The sequence below is a fragment of the Schistocerca cancellata genome, chromosome 12 (assembly GCF_023864275.1).
Source record: "Schistocerca cancellata isolate TAMUIC-IGC-003103 chromosome 12, iqSchCanc2.1, whole genome shotgun sequence".
NCBI classification, from domain to species: domain Eukaryota; kingdom Metazoa; phylum Arthropoda; class Insecta; order Orthoptera; family Acrididae; genus Schistocerca; species Schistocerca cancellata.
In genome coordinates this window covers 74,858,215-74,884,745 of record NC_064637.1, presented here as the reverse complement: position 1 = coordinate 74,884,745, position 26,531 = coordinate 74,858,215, and the positions used below count along the sequence as shown (strand labels likewise).

The window sequence follows — 26,531 nt, the reverse complement described above, 5'->3', positions numbered from 1 at the left end:
CTGAAGAATTACCAATCACTGATTGGTGTGTTATAGGGCTCCAGGTGGTGTGTAGTGACTTAATCCAACTGCTCAGTTTGCTGTTTGAGGGCATGAAAGGCAGGTTGGTACCTCTCAGACACAGACTTGACCATAACACAGAGCAAAATGTTTGGCTACAGTGTATGGGTCTGTGAAGACAGCATACTTCAAGGAAATACCAAGTATACCTGCAGAGGACTGGTATCCATAGATACAGTTGATCTTATCAACGAACAACAAAATCTGTTTATACACATGCAGCTGAACTTGGAGACTTTTTGAACATTTATTGTGAATGTATTGTGAAACTGTATGAACATTGTACAACTCCCTTAGCAGTGAGCTTTGTTTTTTTCTGGTTTAATAAGAATTCAAGTGCGCTATGGTATTAATCAAAGTAGATTATCTGATACATTCATTCATACAGTTTCAGTCAACGTTATTACCATCATTTTTCCAAAATTAAATTCCCTACAACTTCTGTTGAAAACTTGTGCAATTGTCTGGAATTTAAGAAACAAAGTGGGCCAAGTAGGTAATAAATTAAAAATTTTACGAAATTACATTTTTGCTTCTCTGGATGTTCTGGAAAATTACTGCAGATACACATGTGGGACATGTTTTATTAGATTCACCAGATCAACAAGAACAAAAAATGGAAATCGTGCTTTACTTTAACCTCATACAGTTTTATAATGGCTTCATACTAGCGAAGTTGCTAAATTTTAGGCAAAATCTTACTAGCCGTAACTTCATAACTAAATATTTGCTGACCTATGTTTATATGAACTTTTTCTTTAGTTTTACTTGTAGAACAACATATTGAAAATGGGTACTAAATTTAGGGCATTTTGAGAACACAAGACCTTAGAAAAGCAACTGAAGTGTCAATAAGATCATGCTTTCTGAGCAAAACTTAAAAACTGAAAGAAAATCAGTCTGTTATGAAATGATTTGCCTAAAAGAAAGAAATAAAAACAGATTAGAGCAGCGTTTAATGTGCCTTTGAATTATGCACAAAATAATGCACAGCAAGTCTGCTGTGTCATATGCATATGTAATCTACTTCATTTCTTACTTTAGACAAATCATTTCATAAAACATTTGACTGATTTTTTAAAACATGCTCCCATCATTTCAACATATTTACAAAATCATTAATGACCTTAATTTCAATGTTCTCCAGTGTTTTATTATTCATTGGTTATAAAATTTTAGGTGTAACATATATTACAAAATTTCTATTTAGTAAAGAATACAAGACACATTATCAGAAACTCCTTCCAGAAGGGAACAAACAAAAAAAATTGCACTCTGCTACATACAGCCGACCTGCAGCAACCACAGCTGTTCCCGACTGAATTATACACACAGGCACTGCTGTCATCGTCTTCTTCACGAGAATAATTTAGTTTATACAAAGGCTTCTGCACTATATAACAAAGGTGGTTCACTGATACTTCATAAATAAAACAGGTAGGCAGTGAAATGCCTACTTCATCTCCACATCTCCATCTGCTCCGTTATATCTCAACCTCAGCACCACAGTAACAGGTGTAGTGGAGTCAGCTACTGCTACCTGCAACAAGGAAATTTTATTTTTAACTATAAAACAGAAACAACATGACTTAGATCTCTTCAACAAACCAGAAATTTGCTTTAGGTCAGCATGTCACTAACACAGAACTGAGGACATAGATACTTTCAATTTTTGTTCTCTGTAACTTTAGATTTAGAAACAGTTTTTGACAATATTGACTGAAATATTATCTTTGACATTCTGTAGTTATCGCGGATAAAATACAGAGATCGATAGGTTATCTATGACTTTTACATAAACCAGCCTGTAGTTTCGCAACTCCTATATCCCGTGTTATTCAATCTGCTTAATGAGCAAACACTAAAGGAAACGAAGGAGAAATTTAGAAAGAGAATTCAATTTCAGGAGGAACACATTAAAGCTGAGGTTTGCCCGTGCTATTATAATCCTGTTGGAGACACCAAAGGACATTGAAGAGTAGTTTAATCGAATGGATAGTGTCTAAATGAGTTTTGCTATTTACGTAGAATATTAACTGAGAATTGTAGAGGTTATAAAATACAGGCTGACAAAAGCAGCAAAGCTTTTCTGAAAAAGAGAAACACAGTTAACATTGACAATAAATGTAAGTCTTAAGATGTCTTTTTCTGTCTAGTGTATTGCCTTTCAAGGCAGTATGGAAATGAAGAGTACAGAATCATCTGAAATATGGTTCCACAGAAGAAATCTGGAGATCCTGTTGGTACATTGAATAACTGATGAGAGAGATTTTGAATCTAATCATGGAAAAAAGAAATTAAGGCACAGCTTGACTAAAAGATGGTATAGGTTGATACAGTACACCTTAAGACATTAGGGAATAGCAAATTTAGTAACGTGTGTGTGTGTGTGGGGGGGGGGGGGGGGGTGGGGTGGAGTGGAAACTGTAGAGAGACCAAGACTTAGCTACAGCAACCAGGTTCAAATGGAAGTGTATTACTATAGTTAACACATAAGACAAGGCTTGCACACGATACACTAGTAAGTAGATCTGCATAATGCACCGCCCCTATTATAATGTTGAAGTAACTACATATCATTACTGTAAAAATGTAGTCTCATGAATAAAATGTTCTTGGGCTTCCAGCAGTGTCAAGTGTTATGATACCTCAGAATTACAACCAAATACTCCTTGGCCATTTGTCATGTGACATTATTGCAGGTGAGATGCACATATACTCTAGCTGGCAGCTGTGATGTCACCGGTGTTTACGGCATTGCCCCATTTGGCGATACATTGATTCTGTTTTCTATGTGCCCCTTCAACCCCACGATCACTGGACCCACGCTGTGATAACGTGCTGAGATGCAGGCCACTGTTGCTGTTCAGGCTGTTGGTAACCTTTATTATGATGGCTTCTTTAATTACACAATCCCAGAAGCTGCTAGTGTGAGCTGTGGCATAAGTTACATAATATCTGATCTGGTGACTTGTTTTTTAGAACATTTTCAGCTCCAGCAGATTTTTCAGGGCTTCAAGTCGCGGGAAATGTGGGAGGTACACCTGGCATCTACAAGACATTGAAAGTGTGGCCAATCTTAAGTCAGATAAACAATGCATACTGGAGAACACAGAAATTAGCAGAAGACATACCAGGGCACACTTCACAAAACTGTCACCAGACCAAATTTTACAATACCTCTGCCATGGCTCTCACTTGTGGCTTCTGGGACTGTGTAACTAAACAAATCATCGAAATAAAGATCACAAAAACAGGATTAACAGAGTCGGTGGCCTGTAGCCATTACTGCATTGGATCCAGTGAGTTTGCAAGGATGTACCTGCAGCCCACCGGAGCACAGCAGTCAGGCATCCTTTTCTTTCACGTTTTATTGAACAAATCTACATTTCAGCTAGTGCTTAGTCATTATCAATGCACTATTTCATAGTATCAATGCATGTCTTAGTATGTCAGTCCCTTGTTGTTTGGATTTCTGTCACAGTTCGTTCAAGACTTGAGTCTTGACACACTAGGACATGCATTGATACTATGAAATAATGTATTGATAATGGCTAGGCACTAGCCGAACTCTAGATTTGCTTAATAAAACCTGGAAGGAAAGGACAACTGATTGCTATGCTCTATGTTTTAACCACTTTATGTGGCTGGAAGATTGTAAACACTTTATTCACAAATTATTACAGGCTGGCAAAATACTTCCAGTAAACAGCACATTCAATAACTGAACACATTTAATAAGTAAAATCTGGTTTTCTCTAAAACATATGATGAGAAGGTGAACAGTTCTTCACGCTAGCACACAGATGATGTCAAATTAGTTTTCTTTATGTCAGTGCAATAAATGAAGTGCCACTTGAGTCCTAGGAATAATTTTGTTTGTACGCCTTTTTTGACGTATCACTCACCCCAAATACCTTTACCAGAACAAAATATTGGAACTAATTGCACAGGTTGTCAGTGGGCTGGGGAGTAGAGGAATCACTTGATTCCATGAGTGACAGGTATAGTTTGTGCTGCAGCTATTGTTCATGCACACTGCTGAATGCCTACACAGCTCTAATTTCTGCCTACTTCCAAGCTGGAGGTGAATTTCTGAATAAATTTCAGATTTAAATTTTTTGTCACACACTACAAAACCCGCTCGCTCGCTCACTCACTCTCCACAATTAATAGAAAGGACAACAACAATCTAGTAATATTAAAGAATACGATATACAAAACTTAAAATAGTTTATTGAGACAGGTTTGCCTTACTACACCAAAAGCAGGAGCTGCATTTATGAGACACAGTGTAACTCACCTCATGACCGTTCTCCAAACCAAGTTCCCCAAGTGTCTTTGTAAGGTTCACTCGTGTCTTCTCCTCAATGCTGGCGACAGTTGGCATGTACAGTGTTCGGTTCTTCCCGTCAACCATAGCTGTCAGGCCAGGATTTTTCATCTGTAAGGCTGGGTCGTCGCGGAGTATTGTAATGAGGCCTTCCAGTTTTACGTCTGGACCCTGAAATACAACATATTAAGTAAAATGATACTGTGTTTCACAATGGTTGGCATCAAATGTACTACACTGCAGAGAATCTAATGCAGCTGTCAGGCACTGTCACCGACAGGTTATGTGGCAATACTGGACTTGACTCATACAGCTGCTGAAGGCACAGTTAAGGTTCAACTCAATCAACTGGATGCCAAAATATGTGGCAAGGTAACATTGCCAACAAGCAGACCTAATCACTTGATTCATTTCAAATAATTGAAGTTGCAACTGTTTCTCTAACAAGCAGTCCATACGAGCAAAGCACCGCAACTTTACCTGCCGTTTCTCGTACTTTAGATAACTGGGCTATGCACGGATCTGTTCAAAAAGATTAGCTCAATAACTTTGTAGGGTTGAGCCACACGTCTGCTTTCGTGCACAGCAGCTAACTTTCTCCAAACAATACCAAATAGCCATAACCCTTCAGTAAAGACACCTATGTAGTGGCGGGAAATGTGAATTAATGAAATACACAGAAATAATAAATAATATATAATAATTAATAAAAAGGTTGTGTTCTAATGTCTGTAATTTCTGTAGAAGACAATTGTGATGAATAAGATTTATTGAAGAAAATAAGTCTCAGATACACAGAAAGTGGTCCTGTGATATCTCATTAAAATAAAGATAGTAAATAACCTTATCAAAGGGAGTAAAGTTGTGTTGAGGGCGTTAGGGTGTTACAAGAATGGTAGCAGAATCCCCAAGCTAAGTGGTCATCAAGGCTAACAAAAACTACATCTAGATCAACATACATAATCCACAAGCCACTATACAGTGTGTCATGGTGCGTACTCTGTACCGGTACTAATCTTTTTCTTTCCCGTTCTACTCACAGATCGAGAGAGGAAAAAATGACTATCTATATGCCTCCTTATAAGCCCTAATTTCTTTTATCTTCTCTTTGTGGTCCTTATGCAAAATGTATGCTGGTGGCAGTAGGAGCGTTCTACAGTCAGCTCCAAATAAATTAAGCCCATTCGTGATCACAATACACATCTCATCATCTCAAATAATTAAAAGTTCAGCATCACGATTCACAAAACATACAAAATACAAAGAGTAATAACTCACATTCTGTTCTCAACTCCATAAGGCAATCAGAAAAAGTTAAAGTTTTGCACTGGAGCACATTTTGACCTCATGAAAATAAAGTCCCTCCAAAAGTTAAAGTATTGTAGCGGACGTTCACTACAAAGAATCTATCGCGAACTCGACTGAAAATCACTATTAGTGGCAGGTCTGCCTTCTTCAGTAAAAGCTTTTCCATGATAAGATTAGGCATAACTAAGACTGTTATGAATATCAAATAACTGTACCCAGTCACTTCTACAGATTTTTTTGACTCTTGTGTTTCAGATGGTTATTTGCAAGTATAAGAGCAATCCAAAATAAAAGATCCATTTTTTTTAAGTATGCAGAGAAACTGTTAATGCAATTGTTGGCAATGGTGTTGCAATTTGTGCTTCCCCTCTCAGACGAACATGCACACACCACTCTGCCATGCTCTGTTTCGGCTTGTCATTTGTCGAGAATGGAGTCCCTGTCTAACACTCCTGCCAAATGCAATGTTTGTGCAGTCATTCAATTTCTGAACAAAAAGGCATTAATCCCATTGAAATTCATTGCCAATTCATGTATGACAGACAACCGGCTGTCCATCAGAATATGTGGTCGCCATCACACTAAGGCCAAGAACAAAGTTGGCCACATGCAGCTCATCACATCATGCTGCTTCACAAACTGGGCTATCAGGATCCTCCCATGTGTCTCCAGCTTTTCTGAACTACACATATGTGAGTTATCCTCCGAATACATCCTTCACACCTGTAACCCTTATGACTTCAATCTTCACTAACCTAGTGTCCCCACACCCTCCATGACAGCTCTTACCCCACCCTAGTTCACCTACCAAAATACAATCTCTGCATTGTGTATTCACCCAGCACAATATAGATGCACAGGCATGTGTGTATTTTTGTGCTGTAGCTCACAGATTTATTCTGAAAGCTAGAATAGTTTTCTTTCTTTTTTGTGTGTGCATCTGCTGACAAATCAACAATTCTGCTATTCAGCGAGTGGTCCTTTACTTTTAAATTACTTACATCGAAGTCAAATCTGAATTTTTGTTACCTCAAAGGCAAAGAAACTGGAAGTAAAGTAGAAAAGAAGTGCAATTACTACGCCAAGAAAAATACAGCTCCCCTCCTCCCCCCACTCACCTCAATATCAATAACTCTGGGCACTTGACTACAAGCGAGGCAATCTTCTTTCTTCTCCGCCTCATACGTATACGTGTAAATGCCATCGGCATCGTTAAACACCATGTAGTTGTCCATGGGAACACAACAGCTCGTAGCCAGCTTGAAGGCTTCTGTGGCACATGCCGCAGCCACCACAGCATTCGTAGATGCCACTGCAGGTATTATGTTCTTCACAACACCCTGCAACAAAGTAAAACTTTACCTTAGTGCAACAACAAATTCATGTTACACTTTTGACGACTGTACTATAAAAGTTACTACAACGAAAATAACAAATTATTGACTATATAATGTAAATGTACGGACAAAAAAATTTACTCACCAAGCAGCGGCAGTGTAACACACACACAAAAGGATTTAACTTTTACACGCTTTCAGAGCCAGTAGCTCTTTCTGTCAGAAGAGTTGAAGGAGAAGGAAGAGGGGTGAAGGAAAAGAACTGGAGAGGCTTAGGGAAAGGGATACAGTTCAGAAAAGTCACCCAGAACCCTGATCAGGGAAGACTTACCAGACGGGATGAGAAGGGAAGACTGATTGTTGGGGACTGCACCGGATGAAATTTGAAAAACTGGGAGCTTAGATGTGGAAGACAGGGTAATATGCAAGACAGAGATTACTGCTGAAACTTCACGTACGAGTTAATAAGAGTGAGGAACCAAGTGCATTGTATGTAACAAGGGTGGGAGGGGATGGTGAAAAACAGACAGGTAAAAAAATGAAAGACGTAGAAAACTAAAATGGAGTGAAAAAAGGAATAGTCACTGAAGAAATGCTGGGATGGAAGGAATTAATGTAAATTAAGGCCCAGTGGGTGGCGAGAACCAAGGACATGTTGCAGTGCTTGCTCCCACCAGTGGAGTTCTGAGAGACTGGTGTCTGGAGGAAGAATCCAAATGGCATATGATCCAAATAAATCATCGGAAAAAAAATAGGGAAGGTCATGGAAGGATTCTTCCCCCAGACACCAGTTTCTCAGAAAACATACATTATTTCGGTAGTGAATGTTGGTCTCAATTCAGTTTGTAGATGTATGTATAGCTAGCTCATTATATATGGAACCGTCTGTGTAATAGTCTAAAATACACATCATTTTGGATGTCTGAATAAAATGCACAATGTCAGGAATTGGGGTGTACATTACCTGGTAGCTGCACCAGAGGCCCATCCAAAGGGTGTGGGAACCAACAATAAAGGGAGGGCTGTCAGTAAAGCCAGTACTACACAATACACCTAAAAAAACAAGGTGTGATTTGAGCAGACAGTTTATCTGCCAGGGAGAAATAGAAACCATTCTATCCTGCCATGGACCTGTGCATATGTGGTAGAAGAGGGGCATGCACAGAACACACCATTTCAAGGGGACTTTCTGGTTATTTTTTCACTTGCGGTACGCAGGAGACACATACATGAACTCTTGAGAATTTTTTTTGGCTGCTGCTCAAGATATTCGACACATTTATAAGTAACTTTTTATAAATACAGTAATAATAATAATAATAACAATAATAATAATAATGTGTTGCTGACAGGTCTTGTGCAAGTCTTTCAATTGGACGCCACTTCAGCGACTTGCGTGTCCCCAGTTACCAAACCAGGGAAAGGCGATGTAAGGTTAATTTGGAATGTAACCCTAGTGTCATTTCTGATAATTATGCACACCATACAGTAATAAAATAAATGAAATTCTCTTCTTTGTATTGGCGTTGAGAAAAGCTGTATATTTAATGATAGCTTCTTATTGTAGCTGTACCATTATAAGGTATGTCCACAAATGTTTAGCTCCGAGTTTATATCTTCTATATACATGTATGTATAATTTTGCTTTTGATGTGTGTATGTACCACATTAATTGGTTAAAGTGTGAAATAGCTTCCCTCATTACTGTGCCACTTGCACAAATCGCACCATATACGATCGACAGCAGTTTTTCAAAACAAGGTATGTCCATTCTGACGTTCCTAAATTCCTGTGGATCTTTAGGCCTCAAATCTTTCATTAACAGGGAGTGTAAGTCCCTGTCCTCATGCCTTTTTCCCAGTCAGGGTTGAACACAATTGCTACTCCTGACATTACATTGTCATTCTGCCATTCTAACGATGAAGGGGGACACAGTCATGGCAAATACTACATAGATAATAACAGCCTCCATGTCTAAAATGCTGTGAAATGTAAACAAAGATAATCATTTGTTAGAACTAGGCTAACAAAATTATCACTTTAGTCCATAACTGTGTGACTGTAACATAATTTCATTCTAGCTGCACAAAATAACAATAACTGCTTAATAAATATGACTCTAGACCTCTTAGAAGTCTCAATATCAGTAAATACCAGATGCGACTATGTAGACTTTCCCAGCATATTAGTATATCAAATTCTTATCACGTTTCCAGCAGGATCAAACTGTCATCTGAGCACAATATTTCAGCAGTCCACCTGACTGCCATCATAAGGTGAGAAAAGCTACACTGCCCTCGCCGATAACTGATTCCACTCACAAATGACTGCACCTTTATATGCATCAGAAGTAGAACAGCACATGCGTTAGATACAGTGCACACGCGTTCAATCGTTCCTGCTGCCCCTAGCGCAAGAAAAGTTGTAGTGCCTCCGGTGGTGAATACTGTTAAAAATGATATATTGTTACAAATGATTATTCATAGCCGGCCGATTCAGATGCCGTTGTTTCTCAATATCTGATACAACAGGATTCCACGTTTTACTTAGTGGGTATCCATTATCAAGATTAATGATATTATCTGCCAGTCTGATTTTGACAGATTCTTTTAAAACACAATCCCAGTACCGTGAAGCATTTGCAACTCCTTGCATTTCATTTTGTATAGCATCCTGTGTCCCTCTGTAAGGCAATGCTCAGCCACCGCAGATTTATCTGGTTGTAATAATCGTGTATGCGATGATGTTCAATACCCCTGTCGTTGACAGTATGAATAGCTTGACCAATGTAAATTTTTCCGTACTCACACGGTATTTTGTAAATGCCAGACTACCTCAAACCTAAATCATCTTTGACAGAGCCAAGAAGTGCTCGAATCTTAGCTGACAGACGAAAAACACATCTGATCTCATATTTCTTCAAAAGTCTATCTATCTTGGCAGACACATTCCCAGCATAAGGAAGAAAAGCCACAGACTTAAAGGTGTCTTCAGAAGGTTCAGGTATGCATCCAAACTCAAAAGCATGTCGAATTTGTTGGTCCATATAGCCATTATTATTGAACACGTCCTTAAGATGTTGCAGCTCCTGCGGTAAATTCTCAGCATCCGAGACAGCATATGCTTGTTTAACCAAGGTCCGAAAGACTACTGCACGTTGAAAAGGTGGATGGCAACTGGTAGCATGTAAATACCTGTCGGAATGAGTCGGTTTCATGTTAACACTGTGTCCAAGAGTTCACTCTTCTTTTCTATACTCTAGTATATCCAAAAAATGTAACAGCCCCTCCTTTTCAATTTTCATCATGAATTTGATGTTCAGATGAAGACAATTAAAATGGTCCAATAACTGGTGCAGAGTCTATTCCATTTGACCAAACAAGAAACATATCTCAAAAAATACAAAGGCTTCAAAAAAGATGTTTTCAGGGCCATATCCTCAAAGTCCTCCATAAAAAGATTAGCGATTATGGGGGATAAAGGACTCCCCATAGCCACACTGTCGGTTTGTTCAAAATATTTGTCATCAAATAAAAAATAGGTGGACGTCGGAACATGATGGCAGAGCTTTGTCATTTCCATATCAGTTTTTCATTAATTAAAATCAATGACCCGAGTGAAAAGTGACACCACATAAAAACTAACAAGTAAATCAGAAGGACGAAGACGTAGCAACTTTAAACACTGAATAAAATCCATGGAGTTGGATATATGGTGTTCACATTTACCCACATGAGGGCTGAGAGCCGATGCTAAATATTTTGCCAAGCTGTAAGTTGGTGCACCCAAATTAGAAACAAAACCCAGATTATACGGTTTGCCAAAAATCCATAAGGATGGGGTCCCATTGTGCCCTATTGTTTCAGACTAGCAGATAATATCATTAATTGTGGTAATGGATACCTGCCAAGTAAAACGTGGAACCCTGTTTTATCAGATATTAAGAAACAACAGAATCTGCATTTTTGTAATGATATATCGTTTTTAATATTATTCACCACTGGAGGTGCTGCAGCTTTTTTTTTGCGCCAGGGGGCAGCAGGCAGCAGGAGTGGTTCATGGTGTGGCTTCCTGTAGTCATGTCCTAGTTCATGAACCACGGGCAACGTATGAGTGGCCAAGTAAGTGGTCCCGACAGTCGGGATACCAGTTACTTTGGAATAAGGCTGGGCATCTCGGACATATTCTGAGTCGTGGTCACCTTTGTGCTCATACGGCAAAGACTACCAAATCCACCGGTTAGTCCCTCAGCCGTTAGGGGTAAAACCCAATGGGACTCTGGGCAAGTAAGGCTAGCAACCTGCTTCCCTGGTACTTTAAATATGATGCTGGCAACAATCAGAGCAAAATGCCTCGGACCTTTGGAGGTGACGGAGTCCCACCTCTAACTGACAAACCAGGGACTCCTAAGATACGACTTGGCAAACAAATGGTAATGAGATGGGGAGCTATTAATATCAATGGGAGCTACTCTGGGAAGAAGGTAGAGCTGGCAGAGGCTGCAAGTAAGATGGGGCTGTACGTTTTAGCTGTTAGTGACATTCGGATAAGGGGTGAGAAAGAAGAGGAAGTGGGAGAATACAAGGTCTACCTGTCAGGAGTCAAAGCAGGAATAGCACAATGGGGTGTAGGGCTTTACATCAGGAAAGAAATGGAACCCAGTGTAGTTGCAATAAGGTATGTAAACGAACGACTGATGTGGATAGATTTTAAAGTGTCTAGCAAGAAAATTAGGATTGTGTCAGTATATTCGCATTGTGAAGGGACAGATCAAGATAAGATGGATAGTTTTTATGAGGCACTCAGTGATGTAGTTGTTAGAGTAAAGGACAAGGACAGTATTCTGCTCATGGGTGATTTTAACGCCAGGATCGGAAATCGAACAGAAGGGTATGAAAAGGTTATGGGTAAATTTGGAGAGGATATGGAGGCCAACAGGAACGGGAAACAACTCTAGGATTTCTGTGCCAGTATGGGCTTAGTAATCACAAACTCCTTTTTTAAACATAAGAACATTCACCGGTATACTTGGGAAGGCAGGGGAACCAGATCTGTCATTGACTATATAATAACAGATCAGGAATTCAGGAAGGCTGTGAGGGGCACATGTGTATTCAGGGGATTCTTTGATGACACTGATCATTATTTAATCTGCAGTGAAATTGGGATTGTGAGGCTGAAAGTGCAGGAGGTCAGGTCCATATGTAGGAGGATAAGAGTGGAGAAACTTCAGGATAAGGAAATCAGGCACAAGTACATAACAGCGATCTCAGAAAGGTACCAGTTAGTTGAATGTAGTCAATTACAGTCATTGGAAAAGGAATGGACAAGGTACAGGGACAAGGTACAGGGACACAGTACTAGAAGTGGCTAAAGAATGTCTTGGAACAGTAGTGTGTAAAAGTAGGATGAAGCAAACAGCTTGGTGGAATGATACAGTCAAGGCAGCCTGTAAAAGGAAAAAGAAGGCGTATCAAAAATTGGCTACATACCAGAACCCAGGTAGACAGAGAAAGTTATGTTGAACAAAGAAACAAAGCCAAACATATAATTGCAGCATCCAAGAAGAAATCGTGGGAAGACTTTGGAAGCAGGTTGGAGACTTTGGGTCAAGCTGCTGGAAAACCATTCTGGAGTGTAATTAGCAGTCTTCGAAAGGGAGGTAAGAAGGAAATGACAAGTATTTTGGACAGGTCAGGAAAACTGCTGGTGAATCCTGTGGATGCCTTGGGCAGATGGAGGGAATATTTTGAAGAGTTGCTCAATGTAGGTGAAAATGCGATCAGTAATGTTTCAGATTTCGAGGTAGAATGGGATAGGAATGATGATGGAAATAGGATCACATTTGAGGAAGTGGAAAAAACGGTCAATAGATTGCAGTGCAATAAAGCGGCTGGGGTGGACGAAATTAAGTCGGAACTCATCAAATACAGTGGAATGGCAGGTCTTAAATGGCTACACAGGATAATTGAAATGGCCTGGGAGTCGGGACAGGTTCCATCAGACTGGACAAAAGCAGTAATCACACCAATCTTTAAACATGGAAACAAAAAAGATTGTAACAACTACAGAGGTATCTCTTTAATCAGCGTTGTGGGTAAAATCTTCTCAGGTATTGTTGAAAGGAAAGTGCGAGTATTAGTTGAGGAGCAACTGGATGAAAATCAGTGTGGGTTTAGGCCTCTTAGATGTTGTCAGGACCAGATCTTTAGCTTACGGCAAATAATGGAGAAGTGTTATGAGTGGAACAGGGAATTGTATCTATGCTTTATAGATCTAGAAAAGGCATATGACCGGGTTCCTAGGAGGACGTTATTGTCTGTTGTACAATATTATGGAATAGGAGGCAAACTTTTGCAAGCAATTAAAGGTCTTTACATGGATAGTCAGGCAGCAGTTAGAGTTGACGGTAAATTGAGTTCATGGTTCAGAGTAGTTTCAGGGGTAAGACAAGGCTGCAACCTGTCTCCACTGTTGTTCATATTATTTATGGATCATATGTTGAAAACAATAGACTGGCTGGGTGAGATTAAGATATGTGAACACAAAATAAGCAGTCTTGCATTTGCGGATGACTTAGTTGTGATGGCAGATTCGATTGAAAGTTTGCAAAGTAATATTTCAGAGCTAGATCAGAAATGTAAGGACTATGGTATGAAGATTAGCATCTCCAAAACGAAAGTAATGTCAGTGGGAAAGAAATATAAACGGATTGAGTGCCAAATAGGAGGAACAAAGTTAGAACAGGTGGACAGTTTCAAGTACTTAGGAAGCATATTCTCACAGGACGGCAACATAGTGAAAGAACTGGAAGCGAGGTGTAGCAAAGCTAATGCAGTGAGCGCTCAGCTACGATCTACTCTCTTCTGCAAGAAGGAAGTCAGTACCAAGACTAAGTTATCTGTGCACCGTTCAATCTTTCGACCAACTTTGTTGTATGGGAGCGAAAGCTGGGTGGATTCAGGTTACCTTATCAACAAGGTTGAGGTTACGGATATGAAAGTAGCTAGGATGATTGCAGGTACTAGTAGATGGGAACAATGACAGGAGGGTGACCACAATGAGGAAATCAAAGAAAAACTGGGAATGAACTCTATAGATGTAGCAATCAGGGCGAACAGGCTTAGATGGTGGGGTCATGTTACACGCATGGGAGAAGCAAGGTTACCCAAGAGACTCATGGATTCAGCAGTAGAGGGTAGGAGGAGTCGGGGCAGACCGAGGAGAAGGTACCTGGATTCGGTTAAGAATGATTTTGAAGTAATAGGTTTAACATCAGAAGAGGCACCAATGTTAGCACTGAATAGGGGATCATGGAGGAACTGTATAAGGGGGGCTATGCTCCAGACTGAACGCTGAAAGGCATAATCAGTCTTAAATGATGATGATGAGGGGGCAGCAGGAATGATTGAGCGCGTGTGCACTGTATCTAGCGCATGTGCTGTTGTTCTTCTGATGCACATAAAGATGCAGTCCTTTGTGAGTGGAATCAGTTATCAGCGAGAGCAGCGTAGCTTTTCTCACCTAATGATGGCGGCCAGGTGGACCGCTGAAATATTGTGCTCAGATGACAGTTTGATCCGGCTGGAAACCTGACAAGAATTTGATATCTGTAAATACCAGCTGTACAAACATATCAATTTTCACTCAATTGCATAAATGAGCCTGTAATTCAGAATGTGGATCCTTGGGATTCTAGCACAGACTTACGTGTTAGTTGTATCATGTAGTAGGGCTAATGGAAAAGTTGGTAGTTTCAGGTTTGTATGTTTGGGGCACTGGTGGAACCTTGTAAATGAAGGTGTGTCGTGTGCTACTGGCTTAACTGTAGGTCTTGCATACACATTCTTTGGGAGGGGGGTTTAATTCCCATAGAAGGTCTTCAAGTTGTACCATTGCTGACTGTTGTATTTGAAGTGGCTAATTCTATTGGAGATGGTACGGAATCAACTTTGTAAACACTGAAACCAACACCCTCAGTCAGTTACAGGGGAAATATAATGTTCAACATTAAGCATAAAATGGGGCTCAATATAACTTTATGGTGAAAGAGAAGGGTAAGAGCTGTTACTTATGTTTCTCCTGATGGAATGTTGATAGCACTAGCTGTTACATGTGAAGCAAATGCAAGAGGTGGTGCTGACAGCTGTTTTAAGTACACAGTGAGAATACAACAACCATGGAACATATTCTGTAGAGATGAACTTGTGTTCGACAAAAATAGTTATCAGTAACCTTTAACAATTAGTGCATCAAGGCTGTGTGGTTGGCAACAAACTATTATTTTACACTGCAATCAAAACAGAACTTGGCAGGGTGCAAATTATCCAAGGGTGCAGCAGACAGCAATTTGCAGTGTGATAGTTTGGAACTGTCAAAGAATAAAGAAGGAATAGCAATGAAAGTGCCAAGCTTTGATCTGTGATGCTGTCAACAAGGTAATTGTGCAAGATACCTCTGAACACTGACTCTTCGGATACCATCTTGATTGGTTTTGACAACATACAACCTAAACTTAGACTTCTAGATGATCAACAGGTCAATTTGTCATCATAAACTGCTTTCCACTGATCTATCACATTCCCCATCCCTTGCCAGGAATCTTAAATTCTTGGGAGACAATTTCTTAACATGGTCTGTCGGTTCCAAAATTGCTCTACTTAATCACCTATTAGAATTCCAATAAGCAATTTTGTTATGATTTGTTTTATGAAGTTGTGGAAATTGTGCTATTTGTACAAGTTTCTTGAGAATTACATGCTGAGTCGGGCAGAGCACCTTGGACCCGAGCAAGCATGATACAACTGACTTGCAGCAGAGATGACCCAGAGGAAATCCTCTCTAGCCCCCATTCACTTTACATCTAAACCAATCTTGTGATCCAGACAGGTAAGACAAGGACCCTAATCCATGCTACGTTTCAGTGCCACACTTCACTGCAGTCGGCCGAGCATGCCAAAGTCTATGATTAGGGTGAACTTTCAGCGCTCACTACCCCCGCCTCCCCCAACCTACCCATGACCAGTGGGTGCACCACCAAACTCATACTGAGCAAGGCTGCAAGAGTTTTCAAGACGAAACCCAAAGGAACAGTATACTAGCTTAAACAACGGGATGCTGTGCGACGAGTGCTTGCAAGAGCTTTATTATAATTGTTGAGCACGACATGATCAGATTCTCTGTTATGTCTGAGATTATACTGCTTTTGAAGTTGCCTAGGCAATCATAAGGCAGAGGAGAATAAAAATCCTCAGTTTAAAAGCCTACATTGGAAAGAGAAATGAACACCATACAGTGTCAAAATGGAATACAATGAATATTACCTGGACAAGGCGATATGTAACACCCATTATGCCAAACTGTGTAGCACGCTCTGATGCTTTCTCACAAATCCATCCAATATGCGCTGGGTCATCCCCATCAATTGGAACATCACACCACGGGGACTCTCGCGGCCACTGGATCACCTGAAAATGAAACTCTGAGCAGAAAATATAATAGCAGAATAGTTTGTTATGAAATAATTAACAGATATTCAAAATGCTTGTTACACAATCTCAATTATCTCTAGCAGCAAATCTCTTTGAAGACTCCTGTGGGTAAAACAGGAAAGCAAGGTGAATGCTTACATAGCTGCATAGTCAAAATTGTTACACACATAAGATAAAAATGATAACCGAAGATTAATACTAACTATCATCCAAGCGAAATTGTATGTGAGACTGCATACCAAACATGTTACATACAATAGAAAATACAAACTATGTATGAAGAAAACTAACTGTAGTTTATAACTTTAGTTTTCTATAGTGAGAATAAAAATGCATTTTCTTCCATCTGTAGCATAGTAAATACACAACACTTTTAATCACCCAATATGTGGTCAATATAAAATTCTGCACTATAGCAGGTTATTGTCATCAGCTTCTACTACTGGCAATTTTCAATGCTCTCTTGTAAATTTTATTTATGTCCCCCTTTCCTTATAACAAAATGATGCAGTCCATAGTTGCATAATGCAAGTACTGAAAGGGATAAATAGATTACCATATTTGGAAACGACATAGGAGTCGCATGCTCCCTGAAGAACACTTAATTAAGACTAAACAGGAGTCCCACATTTTACTGTATTATGGCCTACACAAAAGACAAGAAAATTTTGTAAGCAAGCAAAAACTGTACAACATACTACTTTGCAATGGAGTTACACAATAGAACCACGATATTAAAATAAAAATTCCCTTTATTTGCGTTAAATGTCACGTACAATACTCACTTACCTTCACATATTCAATACAATGCTCTGGCAGACGCGGTGTGTTAGCAATTGTACAAAGTGGGTATGTCACTTGTGGGGGAAAGAGATCCAGAGTGCATTCGATGCAAGCGGTGACACCGGGTAATATCACTCTAGCATTGCCCTTAAAACCTTCTGTGCCACCGTCAACCATTGGCACAATTGATGTTCGATCTAACTCCCCGTCCTCATACTGAAGCAATGATATCAACATACCATTTATCCACCGACGGGCGACTATTGAATCGAGGCCACATACAACTAAATGAAACGATCTATAAAACGATTCGTCAAAATCTTGAATCTTACAGAAATGTGGCGTCACACGGCAACCGGGGATCCGGTTGTTTATGAAGTCTGCAGCAACTTCTGCCTTCGATTTTCCTATATCTTTTCTTCGGAACAGAAACTGTCTGTTAAGGTTAGAAAGTTCAATTGTGTCCATATCTATTACGTGTATGTCTTTAAATCCCATAAGAGCCAAGTCTTTCAGTAATTCACAACCTAATCCGCCGGCACCTATAACCAATATCTTGCATGTACTCATTAAAAAATTTAATGTTTCCGATGACGGTTCGAAATCGGGGTGGCAAAAAGGCCCCGACCTCTCCAACACTTTTCTCAAATGACTCCATCTACGCTGCATCCCGTCTGCGTCACCACCACTCATTATTAAATATATGAAGTTGACGGCCCAAACAATTACACCTCCATAACCACACAGCGGGCAGAGATGTGATACACTGTCAATGACGTATATCTTATCTTTGATTGTATTATTTTCATGTCCGTGTCAGAATCGCACGCTAAATGGCTATGAAGTTGTTTTGCAGCAAGATAACGTGAAGGTTTCTGGGAATATTAATTTCCTATTTTAATAATTAATTTGAAATAAATAAAACTTCCGGAGTTCGATGTGACGTAGCAGCAGGAAAAGTGGCGAATTGAATGGTGAAAAGTGTACTGACAACCAAACAACAGCAAAAAATCTACTCTATGCTGATTACCATAGACCATATGCTGATAACCACTGATTTAATGGCTTCAGCTAGTTCAGTAGCATGAGGTATGAGTTATTTGTGAAGCAAGAATTTGTGCGAAACAATGCTGGTGAATAAAGTCTCATCTGTGCACACCCGCTAGCAAAAGGAAGTCATTTTCATTAAACTGCATCTATAAGATGTTTCTCAAGCGAAAGAAGCATGCAAAATAGCATATTCCAGCCCTGCTGTTCGTTAGACTCGTTTTTGAGACAGGAATTATTCTGACGCTATTGAACAACTGCACGCTACCTAACCGAGGCATCACTTTTAAAATTTGAAGGTACACGTTTTTGCTTTTATACCGCCCTCTATTTATGTAAGATTACTCTACTTGTAGTGTAGTATTTAGAAGCCAACTCATTTGATAGTTTTATGGATGATTCTTGTTTTCTTGATGGACAGTGAAATTTTCAATTAAATTTCGAGTTTACTACGTCCTTGCTAAGAGTGTGTGTGATCACACTGTGAAACGTATGTCAGAACGTTCAAGATTTTCGTATAAAGTACAACGAAAAATTTGCAGCAAATATTTATGTGTCAACGTATCTCTTGTGGGATTTCATACGTCCATCACCCTTCGGCCATACAATAATTTAACGGTTCTCTGGTTCGTGCTGATTTGCGCGAAAGGTTTTTTATAAGGCGATATGAAAGGGTGTTTCACACACACACACCGGAGTTTGAAACGCCACTTTAAATACGCCATCTTGAAGATGGTGACAAGTGAAGTTATTCATAGGGATAAGCTCAGTAGTATGCTCCAGGTGAAAGTCCTTCTCTCAAATATCTACAGGAGTTAACACGACTGCGCATCTTTTAACCGAAGGGCTCATAGTGACGCTGACAAAGAAAAATGGGAACTACATATGTGAGGTACGGAGATGGGTATCTCATAGACACAGTTAGGAGACGTCCAGTACGCTAGTAAGAGCAAGATAAAAGGAGATATACTGAGAAATAATTAATTTGAAATATGCCGAGGACGAAAGTCATTTTCGAATGTAAAATCAATTTCAATTACTTTTGAGGCACCTGTCCGGCTTTATACAAAACCGAGGAGACGTACGTGAGATGTCGAGCCAGTTCACGGTATTTTATTAAAAATATTCATTGTGATGTATGGCAACTGGAGGCACTACAAGCACTGCAACATACTTGCATTCCGAAGAGTAAAAGTTCAAAATTTTTATGTTATGTGCCTGGATGCTAACTACTACATACCAAAGGTACAGCAGAAAGATTTTTTTTTTTCAACAGCTCGGCTTTGTTTTTATTTTTAGATTAGAGTTAGCCAAGATTCTGATAGGTGACAAGTTCCGTAAATATAATATTGCCTTTGCAGGTATGATATTAATCTTGTAACCAAATATTGTAGTATTGTGTACAGCAGTCATTATTTAGTGATGTGTAAATATAAACACAGCAGTACTTATGTAGGATTTTAATTAGCTTCAAAAGTAGCTTTAATTCCCCAAGAGCGCAAATGAATTTTGTTCAGATGACTGTTATCTGTAAAGACAACGTGGTTCCATGTACAATTTTGTTTATGCTGAGTCTTCATGTCTTGGATATAAAATCAAAGATAGCTACACAGCAGCTGAACCATACAGTTTCGATAAATTGCCAGCAATCATTGAAACCTGGTTTCAGATAAAGCTTAGTTGAACAGACGTTTTGGCAATAACTCCTTCAACTCCATAAGTGAATATCTTATCAGGGACTGTTAGGCTATCTTAAGTAAAAATGTTTATTAGATTTCAGTTTTGATAGCACTTGGTCACAATAGTCAAGATAAGGTATTTTGTGTATGATAAATTTATTAAAGGCGCATAACTGTATTTCATTCGGATAATGTATTAATTCTGTATATATTAGCAGTGCCAGTTTAATGTGTTCACATATCTTGACAATCTCCAAACAAATGATCGAGGAAATGAGTAATATATTCAAATGTTCTGTTTTTTTTTTTTTTTTTTTTTTGTTATACTTCCCGACATGTTCCTTTCTCACGAAAATTATCGTATTTTTGGGTCAATGGAACGAAAACTGAATCTAATCCAGTCTTAAATCTAAATCAATCTGCATTAAACAGATTAAAAATGTACGACCGGTGCTGCCCTTCCTCCTATTTTGAATAAATTTTCTACACTCACGTTCAGAAAAAACAGAACACCTTGAATGACTAGAGATATGACGTTCATATTCACAGTAAATGAACATTAGTATGTTCAGCAGTAGTGGTGGGCAGGAAATCGCGTATCTGTTAGAAATCACAGTGACTGAGAAGTCACAGATATCACAGTAGCAACTTTACAGAATCTAACTGCGATTTCAGTCACAGCTAGCAGTCGCAAGTAGTATTTCATATTCAAAGACGTGAGCCATCTATTGCTCGAATTTAGCACTGCTTTCTGCGATTTCAGTGACAAGTCGCAACTAAGAGTCGCAAGTAGCAACTAAAAAGCGCGGTTAACAGTGGCATCTGTTGGCCAAAGTTCGTACTACGTCCATCTCTTCGATACGGTATCGGGTCTAACTGCGATTTCCGTGACAAATCGCAACTAAGAGTCGCAAGTAGCAACTAGAAAGCGCGGTTAACAGTGCCATCTTTTGGCCAAAGTTCGTACTACGTCCATCTCTGCTATGCGGTATCAAGTCTAACTGCGATTTCCGTGACAAGTCGCAACTAAGAGTCGCAAGTAGCAACTAAAAAGCGCAGTTAGCACTGCCATCTGTTGAGCAAAGTTCATACTACGCTATTCGCTACCGAGTCAAACTGCGATTTCTGTGACAAATCGCAACTAAGAGTCGCAAGTAGCAACTAAAAAGCGCAGTTAACATACTTTTCCTAGTGTCATCTGTTGACCGACGTACGTACTTCGTTATGAGAGCCTTGTGCCTCACGAGATCGATGTGCTGTGTGTGCATATGAAGTGCTTATTTCAATAGTGGTACAAGTCCATTTTTATTCATTTTGAGATACAGAGTCGTAAAGTTAAATGAGCGCTGACAAATCTGCATTTGAGATACCAGAAATATTCAAGCATATGGCTTCTTGCTAGAGATGAACCTTTATTTATGTTTGTTTGGATCACTAATTTCATACGCATTATAGACAGAAAAGTGGAGGTGATGGACTTGTACCACTATTGAAATAAGCCCTTCATATTATATGACGACATGCACATTCAGCATCAGTTATGGTTGGTCAAATACTGCTGTGACTCTGAATGTATTATATTAATAAGAAACAACATTGCCTTAATCTCCTGAAAATATCTAGTAACGTAACAAATGTGTTTGATTCTGCTTCCAATATGACAGTTTTGGTTAATACTCCACATGCCTACAGGACTTTGTAGTGTTAACACAGCAGAACTCAGACATCTGTATAAGTGTAGAGAAATGAAAACAGTCATATGAATGCCTCACTTTTGTTCCGACACAGTTCAAGACTCGGGAGAAAAGTTTTACACCTGGTGTTCTACATGGCAACTTCACACACAAGAACTTTTTGCCGACACTACTACCACCTACATAAGTAAGCTTTTCCTGTGTTACTTTCAAGTAATGCACTTAAGCTATTCCTGATTTAACTGGAAGATCTGTACTTCCCACTTTCATATCAACAGCCTCAAAATGCATATTGTAGACTTCGGGATAAGTTACAGGTCAGTGTCACACCAAGATTGTGGTGAAAGGGGGGGGGGGCGGCATGTCACTCTCCAACAAGTGTTTACCAATAAGTAAGTGGCGGAAAATTATGGGTATAGGGCGGCTTAAACATGTGGAAAATGAGATTTTTATTATTCACTCACTGTATTTGACATTTATTATTCCTTTAAAATCGCACAACAACTTCAATAAAACACAGTTTAATCATTCACACACTTATTTCACAATTATTTCACTTTTAAACTGCAAATCCTCTAAGAACTATCTTGAATCTTCACTAGTCTCTCTCAAAAACAGCCTTGATGTGGATAGATACGTACAGCAACCAGTAATCAGAGTCAGAACTGTGTCTGCAAAAACACAAGGATTATTAAACAATTTTTGCTGTCATTATTTACTAGCAATATAATTGACAGAGTAGATTGCTAATATTTGCTATAATGAATATCACATTTGCAAGAACGATCACACTGAAGTAATTAAGTCCATCGAAACGCTTAGAAACTAACCTCTCGTCTGACGAAAACGGTCTAAAGACACAGTGGCAATTTCTTCAGATCTGTTGACAATGATATTTTGAGTTATCACTTTACTAAGTGACTGAAATGTAGTTCAGGTACCTGTGAACATAACAATATGTTACAATTCATTTTCTAAATACGAACTATTACGGTACTGTACGTCTACTTACATATTAATTACACTATTAATATTTTCACAGTTGTTTCTTTAATACAAAATTAAAGCCAACGGAAGAAAAAACGTAAAACATACTTGCCAAAGACAGGTTTGTTGAGATGCAATTTTCTGGGTTGACAGATGTAACTTTCTCATACGGTGGTAAGTCGCAGAAATCGCAGGAATCACAGAAATCGCAGAAGTAGCAGAAGTCACAGAAATCGCAGAAGTAGCAGAAGTCACAGAAATCGCAGAAGTAGCAGAAGTAGCAGAAATCGCGGAAGTAGCAGAAATCGCAGAAATAGCAGTGGCGGAGGGATACACGGCCTATGTTCCTTAACTGCGACTCTTAACTGCGACAAATCACAGTTAAGAATCACAGATACTCAAAAGTAGCATTCACAGAAATCACTGATATCGGAAAATCGCAGTTTAGCCCATCACTATTCAGCAGAAATGATTAGCATTTGAACCATGTCGACCCACGACTCTCGAAAGTCGATTGTGAGGAGAAATGAGCTGGCAGTGTCTAGAATACTAAGTAGCGAGTTGGAAAATGGGATCGAAGCTTTCTTCGAAAACCATTTTTGAGTGTGCAGGTGTAGTTTTGAACATTTATTGAGACTAACAGACACGTCTCTTCAGAAAAAATATTCGCTAATGCGGGATTCTATTGCTGCTTGTCTAAAGTTACAAGTTGCCTTAGGGATCTTGCTTCAGGCAATTCATTTGCCTCACTGCAATATACTTATTATAGATTGTGTGAAAAAAATTGTAACCCCATGCATGGAAAAGAGAAAAAACTGTATTTGGGTCGACAGAAGCGTCCGATCCCACGCGTCAGCTTTGACCCGTGACGTAAGGGTGTTGTCGTGTGTGACGTCATGACTGCGCGGAGTTTGGTCCGAGTGTGGCTGTCTCCAGTTCTGTTTTATCTTATTTTATTTACTTTTCTGATCTGTTCGTTCTATCTCGTGGGATTTTTTTTAAATTTAAAAACGCTTATTACTTATTTTAATTATCTGTTTCCTCCAATTTCTGTTTTAGTTTATTATATTTATCTTTCTGATCTTTTCGTTCTATCCTGTGAGATTTTTTTTAAAAAAGACAAAAAACACTAATCAGCTACTGAAGCATCTTTACCTTCTATGGGTTGCAGAGGTTACGACCCCTGGGGAGGTGGGTGGGTATTCATGCATGGTTGTCTTCACTTACACGTTGTAGCTACGCAAGGTGTCTAAATTTGTTTATATTTAGTTTGCCCCCCCCCCCACCCAAAACACCCCATTTCCCGCGCTTGTCCCGTTAGTGTCATTAGGCTTCTTGTAGAAAGTGTGTGTGTTTGTTTTTGTTTCCGCCATATTTGTGACGTCATGGGTCAAAGCAGATGGGCGGACACTTCCTGTGTTTAAGGTGTCTTACTTAAAATAAGGATTCTAAATTTGCAACAACCTGCCTCATATGGTATTGCATTACACTGTGCAAATTTGGATGACTGCTGCTCAACATTACAATGCTTTTTTGGTGCACCAGATCTGTTGATGCATATAAATTCACACATACGGGATACTGTTGTAACAAGCAGCACTTAAATTTGCATAAATAGTACATACCTCTATAATTCTTTTAACAAGGAAGAGGCCACGTGCCTATTATATATTACCTAAAAATATCTGCTACTTTTACATATTGAAATTATCAAAGAAAATGGTTAAATGATTTTTTGTAACGTTTGCTTATGTGGCCCATACTATACACTTTCATCACTTTGTGGTACAGTTTCCCTCGTTTCGTTTACAGTATCTCTTATTACTTCTGCCTACATATTTCTGTCTTTATAAGTACCACTATGTATGATCCACGGACACAGTCACACTGATGTTGTTTGTAGAGTTCCAGAACTTGCACAGTATACTACAACAGCCACTTTTTCTGTCACTGCCATTGTATTTCAGATCTCAGCAACAAAATAAAATTTGCTTGATGTCAACTCTCGAACAGTCAAAAACAGACTGTATGCCATTTGGCAAGAAGGACCATTTCGCGACGACAATTAAAAAGTAGTGGGGGAATCAAAAGTACACAACTATATAGAACAGGCTTCAATTTTCATTTCTACGTGCGCCAGTTGCGACAACGTGCGATTGTAGATCTTTACACGTGTATCTTTATGGGTGCAAGTCGAAGTGTGCCGACAATACGTGCCCATGTTAGACAGATGAAAATCATTGTTGCTACTTTATTATATTTGCAAAAGTCTTCCTTCTAAAATTATTCAGCTTATTGCTGTTTCACAAAAAAGGAGTTAATAACGATTAACTGTGCCAACAGTTATCATTGACCTATAATGACAACAAGGTGAAGCTGCTTTCAACATCAATGTCAATGTATTCTGGATTGATTAGGGAACACTCAAGAGCGACTCTCTTAAAGTGTTAAAGTCATTGAATGTTAATTTTAGAAAAAATTATCTTTAGTATTCGTCGCTTATGACTCTCAAAATTTTCTTTCCTGTCACCAACAGTAATGGCATAGCACTGTTATTTGCCGACCGTGACGTCGCAGGGTTGTCTGCTAAAAATACATTCGTGTACTATTTTTAATTTTTTTCATATGAACAATAAGAGCTGTTAATAAAGGCCGACTCACTTTTCGCACAACGGAACACATCACGTCGCGTTAAAAATTTCCACAATTCATTTCAAATGGCGGTGTTCACACAGGCTGTCAGTGGCACGGAATGAGACGAAACGTTACTTATTGTCAAGTTTCTCAGGGAAAAAATTTTAATGATGACGTTGGTGGAGGGGGGGGGGGGGAACTGTTTCGTCATCTTCTAACAACCTAAGTTAATCTAAACTGACGGAAAAAATCACAACACCGAGAAGGAGTTGTGCAGCATAATCTAAAGCCGGTAGGAGCGTTTCTACATCTGTAAGATGCATAACTTAATCATAGCTAACACTTGGTTCAAGAATCATGAAAGGAGGCTGTATACATGGAAGAAGCCTGGAGATACTGACAGGTTTCAGATAGATTATATAATGGTAAGACAGAGATTTAGGAACCAGGTTTTAAATTGTAAGACATTTCCTGGGGCAGATGTAGATTCTGACCACAATCTATTGGTTATGAACTGCAGATTGAAACTGAAGAAACTGCAAAAAGGTGGGAATTTAAGGAGATGGGACCTGGATAAACGGAAAGAACCAGAGGTTGTAGAGAGTTTCAGGGAGAGCATTAGGGAACAATTGACTGGAATGGGGGAAAGAAATACAGTAGAAGAAGAATGGGTAGCTCTGAGGGATGAAGTGGTGAAGGCAGCAGACGATCAAGTAGGTAAAAAGACGCGGGCTAATAGAAATCCTTGGGTAACAGAAGAAATATTGAATTTAATTGATGAAAGGAGAAAATATAAAAATGCAGTAAATGAAGCAGGCAAAAAGGAATACAAACGTCTCAAAAATGAAATCGACAGGAAGTGCAAATTGGCTAAGCAGGGATGGCTAGAGGACAAATGTAAGGATGTAGAGGCTTGTCTCACTAGGGGTAAGATAGATACTGCCTACAGGAAAATTAAAGAGACCTTTGGAGAGAAGAGAACCACTTGTATGAATATCAAGAGCTCAGATGGCAACCCAGTTCTAAGCAAAGAAGGGAAAGCAGAAAGGTGGAAGGAGTATATAGAGGGTTTATACAAGGGCGATGTACTTGAGGACAATATTATGGAAATGGAAGAGGATGTAGATGAAGATGAAATGGGAGATATGATACTGCGTGAAGAGTTTGACAGAGCACTG

General features: G+C 39.2%; 1 protein-coding gene and 1 long non-coding RNA gene across 2 annotated transcripts in view; one reads left to right on the top strand and one right to left on the bottom strand.

The window, feature by feature from the left end:
- Window positions 1-630: 630 nt before the first annotated feature.
- On the bottom strand, window positions 631-18,176 carry LOC126109766 (NEDD8-activating enzyme E1 catalytic subunit). Its single transcript, XM_049914820.1, has 5 exons — window positions 17,319-18,176; window positions 16,362-16,505; window positions 6,820-7,041; window positions 4,364-4,564; window positions 631-1,600 (listed from the first exon to the last, which is right to left on the bottom strand). Exons 1-5 carry the CDS (start codon window positions 18,003-18,005, stop codon window positions 1,514-1,516), a joined length of 1,341 nt encoding a protein of 446 aa, XP_049770777.1. The 5' UTR covers window positions 18,006-18,176; the 3' UTR covers window positions 631-1,513.
- A 174-nt stretch (window positions 18,177-18,350) lies between these two features.
- The window catches only part of LOC126109768 (uncharacterized), a 46,466-nt gene continuing 38,285 nt past the window's right edge, over window positions 18,351-26,531 (top strand). Inside the window, exon 1 of the long non-coding RNA XR_007523724.1 lies at window positions 18,351-18,658. This is a non-coding gene — a long non-coding RNA (uncharacterized LOC126109768). The remainder of the gene's footprint in view (window positions 18,659-26,531) is intronic.

Excerpts from the sequence above, each read along its gene's own strand:
- LOC126109766 (XM_049914820.1), bottom strand. The coding sequence starts at position 18,005 with ATGAGTGGTGGTGACGCAGACGGGATGCAGCGTAGATGGAGTCATTTG. Across the intron at positions 16,506-17,318 it reads ATTGTATTGAATATGTGAAG|GTGATCCAGTGGCCGCGAGA; the intron begins GTAAGTGAGTAT and ends TTTCATTTTCAG. Across the intron at positions 7,042-16,361 it reads TTACATATCGCCTTGTCCAG|GGTGTTGTGAAGAACATAAT; the intron begins GTAATATTCATT and ends ACTTTGTTGCAG.